The following is a 19141-nucleotide window of genomic DNA, read 5'->3' as shown; positions in this document are numbered from 1 at the left end:
TTCTTCCTTTCTTCCTTTCTTCCTTTCTTCCTTTCTTCCTTCCTTTCTTCCTTTCTTCCTTTCTTCCTTTCTTCCTTTCTTCCTTCCTTCCTTCCTTCCTTCCTTCCTTCCTTCCTTCCTTCCTTCCTTCCTTCCTTCCTTCCTTCCTTCCTTCCTTCCTTCCTTCCTTCCTTCCTTCCTTCCTCAATCCCTCCCTTCTTCCTTCCTTTTTTCTTTTCTCCCCTTTATTTTCCTTTAGAAAACAAAACACAATGGAGACTACTTAATCTCTGATTACTTCTTAGAAGAGGTTCTTCTGGCACCTACAGTATTAATCCAATTTTGCTCTTTCCTGCTTTTAAAGACTTCAAGGAAAGGTATTAATAAAATGTCACCTTTGTTGACTTCAAAAGGGTGAGGAGTCTTATACCTGTGGGTGTTCTGTGTCTGGAATCTGCACTATAAATATATTATCTTATTCTAAAAATGATTATTAAAAAGGGAATGTCATTAAAATGACTGTTGGATATTTGCTCAAGAACCATTAAGGGTAAGATGACCTGATTTGAATGGATACCCCAGTCTGTAAGGTTAAAGGTAGAAGCAAACATACCTGATATGCTGACAAAAAGGTCATGCTCCAAAAGTATCAAGTGCTAGAATGAATAATTCACAGAGCACTCTTTTTTAATATCTTTTGTATCCATCCTAGTAGTAAAGCCCTTCCTAGGTAAGGTACTGTGTGGCTTGCTTTGAGGAGTTAGAGCCTAGTGGGTATAGGGTGATGGTAAGGTGAGGAGGAGGGGGGGGGGTGAGTCATCTATTTAGTGCACATACATAATTGGCAAATAGTCCAACTCCTTCTCTTCACCCACATCAACATTGTGCAGACTCAACTGGCCTATTTGCTTCTTCCACACATTCTCCAGGCTGCATGTTGCCCTCTTGTGACATATCCTATCTGGTGATTTCTTTCTTTAGCACATCTATACATTCTGCTGGACCTAATGCTAGTTCTGTTGATCAAAACTACCCTTGACACTTATTTTAACTATTGTAATCAAATTTTATCATAATATTAAAAGGAAAGGGGTTGTTAATACCTATCCCTCTGTCTCACATTCATTAAGCATCTGCTGTATGCAGTATCTTTTTGTATTCAATTGAAGGTATAGTGCAAAGCAATCCTAGACAGAAATGAAATAATCATTGCCTCACAGAGCTTTAATTCTACTGGGAGATATAACATGCACACAGATAAGGAAATACCGGGCAATTTAATGAGGGAGAGAACACTTATTACCAGATAAAGACAGACTTCAGGTAGAAAGTATTATCCGAACTGAAGGAAGCTAGGGATTCTAAAAGGCAAAGGCAGTCAATGTTAAATATCTTCTATGTACCAGGTACTGTGCCAAGTGCCAGGGATATTAAAAAAAGAGATAAAACATAGTCTCCACCCCCAGGAACCCACAGTTTAATAAGGATAAGGTGGGAATGTTTACTAACTTAAAAAAAATTTTTTTTAAAGCATGGAGATAGGAATGTCAAGACTATAGTTTGTTAGAAGTCAGTCTAGCAACCTTTTTTTCTTTTTTAGCAATGGCAAATCTAGTGCCAGATAGTCTTAATGCCATTAAATAAATGTAATTTTGTGTGTGTGTGTGTGTGTGTGTGTGAGAGAGAGAGAGAGAGAGAGAGAGAGAGAGAGAGAGAGAGAGAGAGAGAGAGAGAGAGAGAGAGATTTAATGGGACTGTCAAGTATATTAATTGCCAGGTAGTCAGGTACAAATAAACAGGTACATGACTTATATGGAAATGACATATAATGAAACTAGAATCTTTAATAATAACTCAAATTCATGAATTTACTGGTAGATCAAAGAAATGCTATTGGTTCAGTTTGCCTAAAGTATAGCAAAGGACTTGGCTTACTGTTCTTGTGGGCAAGAAGGAGAAATGCTATATATACAGTAATACATTTAAGTGTATTCAGAGCTTGTCAAATGGCCTATTAATGGTTTGATGTCATAGGATTATAGTTTTCAAACTGAAAGTAACCTTAAAGGTTTTCTTGTCTGACCTCTTCATTTTGAAGATGAGGAAACAGTCTAAGAGTGGTTGTTATCTGCTAAGGTCACCAGTTCCATGCTCACGATTCTCAAATCTATTTCTCCAGCCCTAACCTCTCTGATTACTTCCTAGCTCACATTTCTAGCTGCTTACTGGACATCCTAAATTCAGCATGCCCAAAATTGAACTTACTAGTTTTCCCCCCAAAGCCTTCCAGGCTTGCAACACAGATGTCATCATTTGCTCCTCACTCTCACCCACTATATACAATCATTGGCCAAGTCCTGTTGCTCCTCCCTTTGTCTCATGTGTCCCCTTCTCCTCTCTAACACTGCTATCCTGTGTAGACCCTTATCACTTTACATCTAGACTATTACAACAATCCACTAGTTGGTTTGCCTATAGTGTCCCTCTCTACATCAGTCTTTCCTTCATGTGAACCAGTAAACTTTAATGATTCCCTGCTATCTGCAGTGTCCAGAATCAAATAGAAAATCTTTTTTGGCATGCAAAGCCCTTCATAACCTCAACCTTACTCCCTCCACTTTCTCATCTTTACACTTTACTCTTTTTTACTTTACACTTTACTCCTCTCCATGATCTCTGGGATCCACAGGTTTTGGCTTCCTTGCCATTAAATGAATTCTCTAAGGTTACACTGATAGCAATCATTAAAGGTGGTATTAGAACTCAGGTCCTTTGACTCTCATTAGTGCTCAGGCAAATAATCTTGCTGTATTCTGTCATGGCAAGACTATATCTGGAGAGGACTGTGTTCACTTTTTGGTACCACAGTTTAGGAATATCAGTGATAAATGGGAGCACATCTAAAACAAAGCTGGGATAGTGAAGAATCTTGAGATGGTGCTGTATGGGGAGAGATTTAAGGAATTAAGGATATTTAGTCTAAAGATGAGAAAACTTAAGAGAAACATATAATAGCTTTCATTGAGGCAGCTAGGTAGTACTGTGATTAGAGCACTGTACCTGGATTCAGGAAGACCTGTGTTTAAATCCTCAGATACTTATTTGCTATATGACCCAAGGTAAGTCACTTATCTTCTGTTTGCCTCAGTTTCCTTAATTGTAAAATGGGGATAAATAGTATCTACCTTCAAGGGATGTTTTTAAAATCAAATGAGATATTTATAAAGGTCCTTGCTTGCTTATTTGCATCCTGTATTTGAAGTAATTTCATATGGAAGAGAGATTGGTCTTATTTTTCTTGTCCTTAGAACAAGTTTTGGAACATTGAGTAAAATTTATAAAGAGGAAGTAAGAATAAAATGGGATAATATTTGTTAAATGCTTATCATAGTTCTTGGCATATAGTAGGTCCTTAATAGTAAATGCACCTGGCATGTAGTAGGCCCTTAATGAATAAATTCTTGCTCCTTTCCTTTCATTTCTCCTAACAATTAGAGCTGTTCAAAAGTAGAATGGATGATCTTGAGAGATGGTGAGTTTCTCCTCACAAAAGGTGTTTAAATAAAGGGTAGGTGACTATTTCTTTGATATTTTGAAAAGGAATTTAAAAAAATATTTAGAATATTTTTTCATGGTTACATGATTCATGAATCCTCCCCCCCCCCCCCCCTGCTCTTACCTTCCCCCTCCTGAAGCTGACAAGCAGTTCCACTGGGTTATACATGTATCATTATTCAAAACCTATTTCCTTCATATTCATATTTGCAGTAGAGCAATCAAAACCCTAATCACACCCCTATCACACTATGTGATTGATCATATATTTTTCTAATGCATGAAAAGGAATTTTTGCTCAGCTATGGATTGGAGTAGTTGGGTTCTAAGGTCTCCAGCTGGCATTCTTTTATTGTGAGAATCCTAAAGATGTGAGATATAATTGGTTTCTAAAAGGACAGAAATTAATAATCAATGACCATCATGAACCCCAGAGTGGGTCTCCCATATGCTGACACTAGAGTCACTCTGGTCTGCTACTGTTACTTAGAGAAGAGTAAAGAGATCTGGAATCCTTTTGCTTATAAGTCTTTAGTCCACTGACTAGGTGGAGTGAGGGAGGATGAAAACAGCTATGTAGCATCTGTACACTCAACTATCAGGGAAAAAGGATTGAGAAGAAAGAGAGAAGGTGCTCTTTGTTCCTTTGTCTATTAGGGTGTAGAGCAGGAAGCAATAGGGATGTACCTGTAGAAGACCTAGTTTGGAGGTAGAGACACAATTAGAACTCAACTGCTTTTTGATTTGCCCCATCTTGCTTTTCAAAGCCTATGGTGTTTCTAGGTGGTCTCCCAGCCAAATACTCACCAGGAAGATACTGAGATCAAAGGAGATTGGGCATGTTTAGTGTGGTATGGGTGTAACAGCCATTTTAATCTTATATATTAACTGGGTGACAGATAACACTAAAAACTTAGCCTTTTGTAAGTTTAAATGCTATTGAAAAAAGAAGACTATTTTTCACTTCCAGACACACCTTGAAGAAGAATGTAACTTCCACTGATAAACAAAACCTTGACTGAATGAGTATATATGGTCTATTTTAGCCTCTTATATTTTCTGTATTTGGGTCATAGATTACAGAAGACTGGATAAGGAGTTAGAAGAGAAAACTGTAGTATTATTATTGTTAATAGTTAGCATTTACATAGTGCTTTAAGGCTTACAAAGTGCTTTACAAATATTATCTCATAACTCTGGGAGGTAGGTGTTATTACTATATTTTACAGATAAGGATGCTGAGGAAAGACAGATTTGCCCATGGTCATATAGCTAGGAAGTATTTGAGACTGAATTTTAACTTAGATCTTCCTGATCCATATCCCAGGACTCTATCCACTACCCTTTTATGCTACCTCTATTAATATGGAAAGTTTAGAGAAGTATTTGTTCTTTTAGAGGTATTAAAACCTCAATTGTATGGAATGCTTGGCTTTGTCACTGAAAATATGCTATGGTATAGAGGTACTTCTCATTATGAAACAAGTATTCTTTGAAAATTGTGTATATCGAATTTTTATAATGAAACATTTTTTACAATTAAAAGTTCATTTTTTTTGTTACGGACTTGATAATGGACAAATATGAACATTTTAATATAAAATACAGAAGGATTGTGAATGAAATAGTTTCTCATCAAATTAGATAACATCTGTTACCCAAATCCTTAGCACCATGCTTGACACATGGTAAGCATTATATAAATGTTCATTCCCTTCCTCTTCTTGCTCTTAGTACAGTATCTGGCATATAGTAGATGTTTTTAAATGTTGATTGATTGATTCTATTATTTTTAAAAAGTAAACATTAAATACTATAGGAACAAAATTATTTCATTTTTCTGTTAATCAATCTTCCTTCCTTCCTCCCTCCCTCCCTCCCTTCCTTCCTTCCTTCCTTCCTTCCTTCCTTCCTTCCTTCCTTCCTTCCTTCCTCCCTCCCTCCCTCCCTCCCTCCCTCCCTCCCTTCCTTCCTCCCTCCCTCCCTCCCTTCCTTCCTCCCTCCCTCCCTCCCTCCCTCCCTCCCTCCCTCCCTCCCTCCCTCCCTCCCTCCCTCCCTTCCTTCCTTCCTTCCTTCCTTCCTTCCTTCCTTCCTTCCTTCCTTCCTTCCTTCCTTCCTTCCTTCCTTCCTTCCTTCCTTCCTTCCTTCCTTCCTTCCTTCCTTCCTTCCTTCCTTCCTTCCTTCCTTCCTTCCTTCCTTCCTTCCTTCCTTCCTTCCTTCCTTCCTTCCTTCCTTCCTTCCTTCCTTCCTTCCTTCCTTCCTTCCTTCCTTCCTTCCTTCCTTCCTCCCTCCCTCCCTCCCTCCCTTCTTTCCTTCCTTCCTTCCTTCCTTCTTTCCTTCCTTCCTCCCTCCCTCCCTCCATTCTACTCTTTGTTACCATATTTTAATTATACTTAAATTAGTATCACCTGTTGGGAGTTAGAAGACACTTTAGTCTTTTGATGACATTTTATGAGATATCCTAGTCTCAGTTTCAAGCAAAGTCTGGATATTTGTTTTTCATCTATACAGTTAGATCCTGATGAAGGTGAGTGATGAATCCAGTGGAGTGATAGCATTTTTCAAATTCTCATTGCATATTTCCATAGGGCTAGAATCAATGAGTATATTTTATATAACATCTAATAATGCAAAATCAATCTATGGGACTGCTTCTCAGAAGTGGTGTTAGGGGTAGAGTGGAACAATTTCCCAAAGTGAAGAGTATTGGCCTGGTGCCCATTGATCCACTCTTTTTTTCTAACTGTATGACCTGATGTAGTACCTTGTTCGTCCTAAATTAGGAGGTGGTGATGTTCAACAGTGGATAGGAATTTGCCTCTCAAACTCGTCATCTCCCATCCCATAATAAATTGTTGACCCAGGTGTGTGCAGGAAGCATCTGCTATGCTTTTGCTCTTTGAAGTGAAACTAATTTTGTAGTTGGACAATTATATAACAAGTCATTGTAAAATCTGATGAGTCCTATAGAAAAATGCTATTTTTGTACTCTGACTTGAGGTTTTCCTTAGAAGAGGCATAACTTGTTACTTAATTGTGCAGGTCATTTGAAGCCTTGAACACCATTAATGGCCTGGCAAAGATTTTTGGTAATCCATGTTGTTCTTCTCTTGCCTTCATGTGCATTTTTTTTTTTGGTTTCTGTGTTTTGTGTTTATGGTTATCCATGTAAAATTAGATAGGACCTTGGACATCTCTTCTAAGTCCTTTATTTTACATGGAACCTGAGCTCCAGGGTGGTGAAATGACTTCCTGAACATTTTACATTAAGATAATGTCGGGTGCTTTAATCATTAAATTATCAAAGGATCACTTTACAGAGAGAAAAAATAATAGTAAAATTAATCTTGAACAACAAAAGATCCAGAATCTAAAGAGAAATGATGAAAAACAAAGTGGGAATAAAGGGGGCCTTGGAGTGTCAGATTTCAGATTATAATACTAAGAAATAATAAAGGAAAAAAAGCATTTGGTACTGATTAAAAATTTTGTTGAGTATTAGAACAAATTAATTATATAACACATTAATGAATCTATTAGACTAATGTTTGATAAGACCAAAGTTTCTAGCTCTTGGGTAAAAATTCAACATTTGGCAAAAAACACTGCAGAAACTGAGAAGCAGCTTGGCAGCAGTTTGGTTTAGATGAACGCTTAACACCATATGCCCCAAATAATTTCAGATTGATATATGACATAGATATGAAAGGGCTATAAATTAGAGGAATAAGGACGAAATTACCTTTCAGATCTATAGTTAACAAAAGAGCTCCAGGCTAAACAAGAGTTGAAGATCACAGGTTAAAAAAAAAAGATAATTTTGATTACATAAAATCTCAAAAGCTTAGGCACAAACAAAACTGATGCACTTAAGATTATGAGGGCACAACTAACTGGGAGAAAACCTTTGCAGTAAGTTTTTCTGATAAATCATTCCTTACTGAGATATATAAGGAATAGATTCAAATTTATAATAATAAGAGGCAGTATGTAATTGATAATGGATCAAAAGATATGAACAGATGATTTTTAGTTTTTTAGGGAATAAATCTAATCTTATAAAAATGCCACAAGTTATGAATAATTAGAAAAATACAAATTAAAATGTTCTTAGGTTCTGGCTCATACCCATCAGATTGGTAAAGATGACAGAAGAGGGGATGCCAGAAAAGAGGCACATTACAGCACTTTTGTTGGGGCTGTGCATTGGTTCAGCCTTTCTATGCCTTTCTATTTTCTATGCCTCAAAAGTTTCTCAACTGGAAGCCTTTTGAACCAGTTAGATATCACTACTAAGTCTGTAATCCTGCAGTGATAAAATAAAAAGGTTAAAGGACTCATATGTACAAAAAACATCTTTAAAAAATTTATAGCAGCTTTTTGTAGTGGCAAAGAACTGGAAACTAAGAGAGTGCCCATCAAGTGGAGAATGGCTAAATAAATTTTGTGAATATAAATATGATACTACCATATATATTCATCTAATATAATAATGAATATAATAATGTTATGTCAATATGTAGAGTACTTTGGGGCCATAGCATTTACAAAGGGGATGCTTTCAGAGAAGAAATATGAACTGATGCAGAGTGAAGTGAACAGAACTAGAACAATCTCTTTAATAACACTAACAACATAAACAACATTGTGTTGACAAACAACTTTGAAAGACTTAAGAATTCTGATGAATTCAATAGCCAAATATGATTCTATATTTGGCGGACATATGAAGAAGCAGACTACCTATTTCCTTTCAGAGAAATAATGGACTCAGGATTCAGAATGAGATATACAAATGAGGGAATTTGTTTTGTATGATTATGTATATTTTTTGCAAGGGCTTTTTCCCCCAATGGGGGAGGTGAGAGGGAAAAAATATATGCTTTTAAATTGAATTAAAATAAAATAGATGTTACCATATTTAAAGAAAAAGATAATGACAGGACTAGGATTTGAAACTAGTTCTTCAGTCTTCAATTACAGTGTTTTTCCCACTTTGCCCTTTTGGAGGAGTTTTACTTATAATCTACTTGGTGAAAGGGGAAGGAATATAGAAGTCCAGAAATGATAATCTTCAGTACAAGATTTACCATTTTAATTTGGAGCTGTCCAGGAATATATTTTACAGCAGATACATTAAAATCATTTTATAAATTGGTAAATCATTGTGTATAGTTCCACATTTTTCAGATGTTGTCTTAAAGCCTAATATGATGATTTGAACCATTGAAATAAATGCTCATTTCCCCTTAATTAGCCTTTGAAAAGAGTTCCATTGTTATATGTTATACATGTTAATTACATGCAAACTCATCATTGATTCCTTATTATGACACTGTAGGTCTAGAAAACATTCATCATAGGACAAGTCTGTTTTGGACCTTACCCAATAGAGTTTATTTACCAAAATACCAAAATGATCTCATTGTCTTGGACCCTTTGGACAATACTAATAATGAGTTAGTGTATTTCAAATTCTTTGAATATGATCCAAAATAAAATTCTAAGGAATATAGTTGCTTTAGAATTCATTTTTTCCTGTTTTTCTGTTTTCCTCTAAATTCTCCTCACCCTCTACTCCCAAACACACACAGAGCTTCTTCTCCATCATTTCTAAAAAGCTTCTTTTCTAGTACTAGAAAATTTATTTGCTCCAATATGATAAGCCAAGTAGGACCTTAGGAGAAAGAATTATATACAATTGCTAAAATAATTATCCACATCTTAGATAATCATAGAATCAGAAGATTTTAGAGTTGGCCAGATGACAGTTGCCTTTGCTTTTTTTTTTCCACATCACCAATAATAATCACTTTGCAGCCCTATATTTCACAGTTGCATTAGCACAGAGGGGGAAAAGTCTTTTGGCCCCAATTCACTCAGGTTAGTTTATCTATGCTATTGGATTATTTTACCACAGAAATAGAGGTTTGGCTCCATTTGTTGGCACTTTGCAAATAAAGCACTGTGATAAGTGGGTCCCAATATAAAATATGCCCACTTCCATATTCCAAGAGGAATGAATTTTTATTTCCTTCCTTTTCCTATTTCAGATGTGGTTATAAATCTACTTGAAATCCCAGCAGTCATTTGACTCTGTGGCCATGTGTGCAAACAAAATATTGGAATGAATAACTAAATAGGCATTAATAATGTAAGCTCCTTGAAAGAATAGGGATTGTTTCATTTTGGGGTTATGAAAATGCTATGATGTGTACATATAGTGCCAGGGCACAGAGTAGGCACTTAATGCACTCAGTGATTGACCACAGGCAGGTCAGTATCAAATTCTCTCAACTGTAAAATGAGAGGGTTGGACTTTGGCACCTCTAAAGTCTTTCTCAGCTCTAAATTCATGATTCTATGATTGAATGAATGATGATAAGGGCAGTTGCATTTAGAGGTGAAGCTCTGATTATAATAATAGGGCAAGAACATGAGCATTGGTACTACAGAATTGATTATATTTGGAAAATTGAACACTGCAGTTTTATTGCTATAGCTGGAAAGATTTCCAGGTGTGCTTCAAGCAATTCTGGATAGAATTAAGGTTTAAAAGATTGCTTCAAAAGCAGTGGTAAGCTTTTCAGTGATTATTGTGCTAATCTAGAGATCCTAGCATGATATAACAAATTCTTAGTTGCATAGGAGTACGTGTGTTAATTATTTATCATCTTGCTCCAAACTTGTACTGGTTGAATCTTCAAGTCTAAAGATGAAAATCTTACTTTTATCTATCAAATCCTACCATAATCCATGGAGAACAACCTCTAGGGGCTCCTGTTGCAGCTGTGGAGTGGAAATCCTTCTGTTCTCAATACTTGATAATAGAGAGAGAGGATTCTGCAACAAGCCATGTATTATAAACTGTCAGGGTGGGATATATTTTCAAGCAATTTATTAAAGCCTTAAAGGAGTTAATCAGATTTCTGTTAAGATTTTTCATGTGTCATTTCAGAATATTCTATTCCACAGAGACATTCCATTTATAGTAGCCTTGGTCTTAGGACTCAGGTAATATTTGCTCAGTAGCAGAGGTAGAGACTATTCTCTATTTCTACCAGTATAACTTGGGTAAAATCGCAGAGCATTCACACAGATAGTTTGTCAGTTGAACAAATCAAACTCCATATCTTAAACAAAAATGTCAGTCACCACTTCTATAAAGGGCTGATGCCACCTGCTACCATGCTCTTAATGGAGCTTGTTGTAAACATTGTTAACTCTACAAAGAGTTTTGAAGTGGACACATACTGCATCTTGGTTTGCTTGTTGTTAGTAGATTCTTCTGGAGAAAGAAAAGTTTTCAGATCCTTTTTTATGGAATGAGTTTTGCATTGATGAAGAGTTGGGTGGGTGGGAATTGCTTTCCTTTTTCTGTATGGTCCTGAGGTACTAATCATAAGAATTAACCGATATGATTTTGTTCCTTTATCTAGACACACTATTTTGGCCTCTGGTTTCTTAGCAAGAGCCAGCAAGCGCGATGGGTGGAGCTCGAAAAACCTCTGAAGAAGCAGCTGGACAAATTTGCCAACGAGCCTTTGCTTTTTTTTGGAGTCATGTTCTATGTGCCAAATGTGTCACAGCTTCAGCAGGAAGCTACAAGGTAAGTGTATTTTTCTTCTCTGTACCCTAAAGGAGTAGAAGAATGATGCAGAGCTCATATTTTGCAGATAAGTCAGAGCAGTGGGTTGGAGGGTGCCAATATTTAAATAATTCCCTTATAATCTTAATGGTTTTATTTTGAATAAAATGGTCAGTTCTTAATTTCCTAGGAAAGTCAATGCAAAAAAAAAAATCAAATTAAATCAGTGTGTAATGTGTCTTGCTTAGATTAGGTGAAAGTGTTTTGTAATAGGAAGTTAATATGTTGGTATTTTAAGATGAGAAAATCTATTTTAAAGCAAATGCACAGTTAGACCTAAACGTGAAATCTGCCCAACTTCTAGATTGGGGATAAAGTCCTAAAATGCTGGTGAACTAGGGAAACACAATGTTCAATAGGCAAACATTGTTTCATAGGGCCCCTACTTACGGAAGGAGACTTCCATTTGGCATTCTTTTAACAGTAGCATAGTGTTTTTCCCTAAGTAAAAAAATAAATTCTTTTTTTTTTTTATTCATCCACAACTAATTTCTTAGTAAGTAGTTACCTTGAAAAGTTAAAGGTCCTCAAGTGTAAAACAAAGCAAATTGGATATTTCAGAGAGAAAAGGGAATAGCATAAATCTGTCTATCTCATTTTTGCCACACATCATGAGAAACAGTGATCCTGAAATAAATAGCAGGTAATATGCTTAGAAGAAGATGGTTTACTACCTAACTCTGGGCATATGGTCATCATGTATGCTGCTTTCATCTTTTTGTGAGATGATCAGGTCACAACTAGAATTTTTTGCCCATTTCTAGTCACTTGTCTTTAGATAAACATTAATATGGTAGTCCATTTTCTGCCAAAGGAGTGTGACCTCCCAGAATGGTGAGGGCTATAAAAATGTCATATAAGAAAAGGTTGAAGGACTTGGGAGTGTTTAACTTAGAAAAGAGACCACCTAACATTGAAGGACAGGAAACATAGAAGAAGTCTTTAAACGTTTGAAAGGCTACCTTGAATGTGTAGAAAATTATACTCAATTCTGTTCTTTGGAGCTAAGAACAACTAGAAGAGTGAGTAAAAATTGTGGAGACATTTTTTTATCCTTATATTTCAATAAACAGAAATGAAACCATACAAAATTATGAGATCCTTTCTCACTTGAAGTATTCAAAATGATTTAGGGTGGCCATCTCAAGAATGCTTTAAAAAGACTTTCTTTATTCTGAGACAGACTAACAAGAAGACCCATTTCACCTATAAGATATAAATGATCAAATATCAATGCTACCAGAATGTGCTGTCATCATTGATTATTGAGCTTTAACCAAAGGGACCTTTAAATTTCAAGTTTAGGATAGGATAATAATTACTCATGGGACTGAGGGAAGAAATCTTTATTTCCCTGCTATATTTACTGCTCAACAGAACTGCTTATATTATAAAAATAGGGGACCCTGGGGTGTGTGATGAACATCCTAACCTGAAGTTCAGATGTTTTCTCTGAGAGTTTTGAAATCATATTTTGATTTTCTTGGTCATATTTACACAGAAGATACTCAGACCCTAGCTGGAAATGCATATGTCTCAGTGTGATTCATTCATGTGGTGGAGAGAAGCCTATAAAATATGAATCTGAAGATTTAGAAATGCCTGCTGTGACTTCCTTCTTTTGCACTGAAAATGGAGGGAAAGGAAAGCTTCTCTTCCTCCTCTCTCTATTGCCTGTTCTGCCAATCAGCCGGAGACCAGTCAGCTATGGTGTTAATGTTGTTCAGTTGTTTCCAATTACATTCCCAACTCTTGGTGACTCCATTTAGTGATTTCTTGGCAAAGTTATTGGAGTGGTTTGCCATCTTTTTCTCAGCTCAGTTTACAGATAAAGAAACTGAGGCAAACAGTTAGGTGACTTAAGCTACAAGGGTCACAGCTAATAAGTGTCTGAAATTGAACATGTCTTCCTGCCTCCAGGCCTGGTAGCCTATCCACTGCTTTGCTTCACTGTCAATTCTGACTGTTGGAAAAAAGAGGGGAAAGGGAATGTTCTGTTAAGTGCCTTATAGCTTTCTGATATGCCCCCTTAGTATAACATTCATACATATAGCATGAATGATTCTCTTACTTAGAAGGGAACAAAGAAGGACCATATAGGAAGGAATATTTTGAAAACCAGGCATCGTCATTACCATTTAACCCATGAGTGTGGTTTCTTCTTTTGTCAAGAGAAGGTCCTTGAAAGATATTTGGTACTCAGGGTACTGGGACATTAAGGGAATTGCCTTTAAATCTGGAGCCTCTTGAACCCTAAGGGATACCAGTAGCCTATCAAGCTATGCCCATGGTTGTATTGGGGAGAAGGAAAAATTGGGAAGCAAATAATTTCACAAGAATTAGGAAACAAGATAGAAAAAAGAGAATGAAAGAAAATGGAAAGAGGAGATAGTGTTGGCAATTAAAGCATGCTACCCACAGTTTCCAGAGGCAGCAACTTAGTACAATAGAAAGAGTACTAAATTTGGAGTCAGGGGACTTGGATTCCATTTGGTACTGCACCATCTCTGGTGACCTTGGAGAAGTCACTTTAACTATCCTCAGTTTCCTTGTCTGTGGAATGAGTGGGTTCCATTAAGTGATTACCAAGGTCCCTTCTAGCTCTGTTCCTTAAAGGTTTTGTTTCATAGTATCATACAGTAAGTTAATGACTTCTGGAATAGTATATTAGGAAAATACTCTGCTTGGACAAAATGACATTCCAGAATCTTCAGGCTTTTAGTTTTCATAGTTACGACCAAATTTTTGAACTCCATACATGTCACAGACTGCTGCTAAGTAGCCATCAGGAGCTCCTGGGAATCTGAGCTTTCTTGGGAAATTTTAGCAAACAGCTGTGGGCTGAGTGGAATATTGAAATTCTCTACCCATCATTGCATCCAAAGAGAAGCTGGGGGTGGGGTGCAGAATTCCAGAGGAGTGCTTCCCAGAAGGTATAAACAACATTCATTAGAAACTAGTTAATGAATAACTCTCCAGTCATCCAGCTGTTATCTGAGTTACCCAGTCACAGGTGGAGATGGGCTTTGGCATCTCTCAGAGCACCTGGGATCTGGAGAGTGTCTGACATAAAACAGTTAGTCTTTGTCATGCCCTGCAGAGTAAAATATTTGCATAGATTAGAAAGAGAAGTCTGCCTTTAATTTTGGGTAACCCCTTGGAGGAGACAACCATTCAACCATCTGTGCTTAAAAAATAAGCCTTTGTCTGCAACCAACCAAACTTGTTTTTACCTAACAAATGTTTGCAATGGTCCAACCCCCCCCCCCCCCCCCAGGTTGAATATAACACCATTTTCTCTAGCATTAGCATGTCTAACTTTATCTCCTCTTTGAATTGGGAGCAAGTAGTCCAGAGCTGATATTGTAGTTTCTGAGGTATATCTGTGAGTTGGTGTGCATAGACATATAGATATGATCATAGATTTATTGGAATACAAAAGAAGACACTTGAGGCATAGTCCTAGTAGTGTTATCCCTGGTCAAAGGTGATGCACAATTTAGGTACTTTGTATCTCTCATTGCTTCTCTAGGTATCTGCCAAATTGATAATTCTAAAGCATAGGAATGGTTCTTTCCACTTTTCAAAAAGATGCATTGCCTCCCATACTCCCACCTTTAGAATCAAATACAAATCCTCTGTTCCCTAACATACAAAAATATTCAGAGCAGCCTTGTTTATGATTTTTTTAAAAACTGGAAAGAAATTATGGACCCAGTAATTGAGGCATGGATGAAAAAAACTGTGGTTAATGAAGATAATGGAATATTGCTGTACCATAAGGACTGACAATCTGAAGAATTAAGAGAAATACAGGACAAAATGTCATGAAGTAACAGAATGAAGAAAGGAGAACCAAAGGAACCTTATGTATAACTGCTATAATGCAAATGAAGTCAACTTGGAAAGGCAACAAAACTCTGGTCCAATACAGTGATCAGTTTTAATACTAAACTATCAGAGTTAAAGGGCACATCTTTCTTTGCTGTTAATAATTCATACTCTATATGGCTTTTATTTTCATGTGGTGGGGAGAGGAATAAGTAATGTACTTTATAAATGAGTTTAGATATTTCTTAGGAATAATCCTTGTGTCCAAACAAATATATCCAAATAGGACATTTTTGAAAGAAGAAAAAAGATGAAAGCACAAAAAATAGAAACATAATCATTATCAATGATAGAATAAAGCATAATTGTTTATATACATGTATATGTATGTACACACATATACACATACACACACACGCATATATATATATATATATATATACACATATACATACATATACAAAACTCTTGAGGTTTATTGAAATGATTTGGAAGATGGAAGCCTGGTCTATTTAGTCAAGAAAGAATATGAATTCAAAAAATGAATAGACCTTTAAGCATCTAGCCCATTCCCTACAGTGTAAGGTTAAGTTCCTCAAAATTTGGTCGTATATTCACTCTGGTTAATATGACTCAACTGAAGGCTCCCCCCATTTTATTTTCCATTTTGCTTTTTATACTTTTCACTGCCAGTGTTATTCTATGAAAAAAGGACTCTTGTTAAAAAAAAAAACAAAAAAACATGCCATCTTCCTTCCCTGTCATTCTGCTTCTGACTCAAAAGGAAGATTTCTGTAATGTGTTTTAATCATTTGCATAGCAACGGTCTTTTTATAAACACATGGGTTTCAGATTTTTCTGGACACTGAAAGAAAAGATGGTTTGTAAGATGTGGAAGAATTCTTAGTCAAACAGAAGTATATTTAATAATAGCAAGTGAGAGCCAGGAATCTGTTGGCAGTGGCCATCTCTTTTTGTTTAGCTATGGGGTTTTTCCAAGTTTTCCCTAGTGAGGAAGTCCCAGCTTGATTTCTCAGTTTTTTTCCCCCTTCATCAAAACCTTTTATTTCTTCTCTTATTTTTGAAGGTTAAACTTCAATTCTTTACCCTTAGTTGCAGGAGTACATATATAGTTACTGTGTTTTGAAATTTTTTTGGTAATTTTCAGAGAAGTACTGTTTATTTTTTGCATTAGTCATTGCTACAGTGCTGTATTTTTATAGTGTTAGAGAGCTTCTCATTGCCCTGTTGAAGTCATGTAACATTTTTTTTCTATTTCCAGCACTTGTTTGTGGACTCCATGCTAATCTCAGGATATTTGCCTTGTTGATATGTGTGCCCTACAGATTTCAAGCAGTGTAATTACATTAGCCCACATAGTCACTGTACTTGTCGAAGAAAATCCTAAACTCTCATCATCAATCTTTATAGATCAAAGGGGTGCATGTAATTGTTTGGGATCCTTAAACATATACTGACCACTGTTACTTCTTATAGGCAGTTTGATTGTTTGTCAGGTTGGTCAATAAAGACTGCTATTTATATAGGTGTTTAAGGTTTACAAAGTTCTTTGAAAATATTATTTCACTTCATCTTCACAATTCTAGAAAGCAGATGTCATTATTATAGTTTTTTACAAATAAGGAAACTGAGGCAAGCAGAGGTTTAAGTGACTTGCTCAGAATTGCACAACTAATAAGTGTCTGAGATCAAATTTTAACTTGGATCATCCCAACTCCTGATCTATCAAGAACTCTATTACTCTGTTCATATAAAATAAATATTACTCATTGATATCTATATTATAGGTATGTACATATATAAATATGTGTGCAATGTACATATATATATACATACATTTGTATAGATATAAATGAGTAATATTTATTTTTAAGGCAGAATTAAATTTTAGAATAGATTATAGATACTTGTGTGGTGGTGTACTTATGGGGAGGCTATAACTGGTAATCACTTGTGTTCAGGAATTATGAGTTCTAAAGGTCTAAAGTTGATTGAGTAGAGTCTATACCAAGTCCAATATCTAATTTCATTCTGGGAGTGGGGTTACTGTGGGGGGAAAGAAGGAAGCTCACTAGACTGCATATGTAGGGCCAAGCTTGTCCAAACTGGAAACAAAGCAGTTTGATTCTCTGTATTTACCTGTGGTGGTGAGGTCAGGCCCCTGAGTAGTTGTTTTATTTTACGCTTGGGAGAAATTGGAAGACCCATTTTCAAATAAAACAGAACAACCACCACCAAAAAAAAAACAAACCAAACAACCAAGTCCTAGAATCTTAGACTGGCAACTCCAGAATCCTAGATTGATGATTTAGGCTACAAAATAGCATGCTTGACAAGCTACACTAACAAAGAACTCACTTTTCCCAGGAAAGGCCATTCCATTTTGGGTCAGCCTGAAATGTTAAAAAAAATTTTCCTCCTTTTAACCTGCTCCCTCTAGTGAGAGCCTCTGGGTCCAAACATAACAGGTAAATGTGAAAATCTTCCAATTATTTGAAGATTGTTCTCATGTTCTCTCAAAGCATTTTCTTACCCAGACTCAACATTCCTCATTCCTCCCATTTATCCTCAGATGTCATGACTTTGACTCCTTTTACTAGTTTGTTGATGTACCTTGTAAAACTCTTGTGTAAACTAGTTGTGAGTGGAGGAGGGGAGGGAAGTGAATGAGCATTTATTTAGAGGCTACTCTGTGTCAGACATTGTGCTAAATACTTTTACATATATTATTTCATTAATTATTTGTGACCTCAAACCAATATTTATTAAATGCTTACTTTATGCCAGGCCATTGCCATACAGCCAGATAAATGCAGGGGACCCAAGAGACAACATATGCCATATAGAGTGGATGGAAGGTATTTTTCAAAGGAAGGCATTAGTAGCTGGAGCAACTTTGAAAAGCCTTCTCTAGAAGGTGGTTCATGAGCTCAATCTTGAAGGAAATTAGGGATCTGAGAAATTGGAAATGAAGAAGAACATTCTAGGTATGGGGTACAACCAGTGCAAAGATTCAGGGATAGGAAAGGAAGTGTTATATATGAGCAGGGAGACCTTTATGGTTGGACTATTAAGAGTATAGACCTGTTGAAAGAAAGAAAGATAGAAAAAGGTCAGATTGTAGCAAGCTTTAAATACCAAACAGAGGAGTTTCTGTTTGATCCTAGAGGTAATAGGCAAGTATTGGCACTTATTGACATAGTGGTGGGGGATTTCACTACTCTTTATTTTTTATCAGCTATTCTGTTTGCCTTTGACTTCTGGAACATCATACCTTCTCCAGCATGAACTCATCACCGGAAATTAATCATAATATAGATTGATTCAGCTTTTGATCCTCTACACCTTCTCAGCACCCTCAGTTGCTTCCACACTGATTGGAGGACTGGAGGACCAAGCGATGAATTCCTCCCAAACCCTTCCTTTAGAGAGGGCTCAGAACTTTCCAGTTAACTCTCATTTTCCATCAGGAACTCTACTTGGTTAAAGTACATGAACATAATGTCCTTGTCCCAGGTTCTGGTCCCCTTCGCACTTTCAGCTTCCTCTTATTTATTGACTTTTTCCCATTAGATTGTAAGTTTCTTGAGGGTAAAGAACTCTCTCCAACCCCTTTTCTTATCTCTATCCTCAGTACTTATCATAGAGCCTTGGAAATAGTAGGTGTTTAGTAAATATTTGTTGATTAACTCACTGACATGGTCAGACCTGGGCTTTAGGAAATACCTTTGTGTAGTAGTATAGAGGATGTATTAGAGCAGAAGGAGATTTGAAGCCAATGAGAAAGTTATTGTGATATCAGAGAATAAATGATATCAGCCTTAACTAGGGTTGAATGAATGGAGAGAAGCCCAGGATAGAAGATAGTATGATAATCAATTTCCTCATCCTGTACCTTATCCTTTTATTAAAACAACTTGAGATTTCATAGCTTTTATTTGGCAGCTCTATTGCAGTATCATTTGTCAGATTCTTTGGGAAACAAATTATCTAAATATCATATGTTAATTTGGAGCTACACTGATAGTAGCTACTGAAAAATATTTTTTAAAAAGAATTCCAGTTAGTATAATTTTGTACTGCTTGATTTCTTAAAATTCAGTAGCC

General features: G+C 36.3%; 1 protein-coding gene across 3 annotated transcripts in view; it reads left to right on the top strand.

Annotated features, from left to right (window-relative positions):
• PTPN14 (protein tyrosine phosphatase non-receptor type 14) overlaps nucleotides 1–19141 on the top strand; it is a 279017-nt gene that overhangs the window by 131648 nt on the left and 128228 nt on the right. For all 3 annotated transcript variants that reach the window (XM_007481388.3, XM_007481385.3, XM_007481387.3), the window contains one exon: nucleotides 10974–11143. In XM_007481388.3, coding sequence (XP_007481450.2) covers nucleotides 10974–11143 — 170 coding nt within the window. The remainder of the gene's footprint in view (nucleotides 1–10973; nucleotides 11144–19141) is intronic.

The sequence above is a fragment of the Monodelphis domestica genome, chromosome 2, assembly GCF_027887165.1.
Source record: "Monodelphis domestica isolate mMonDom1 chromosome 2, mMonDom1.pri, whole genome shotgun sequence".
NCBI lineage: Eukaryota > Metazoa > Chordata > Mammalia > Didelphimorphia > Didelphidae > Monodelphis > Monodelphis domestica.
Note: the sequence above shows the minus strand (reverse complement) of the source record. Positions and strands in the feature narration are given on the sequence as shown.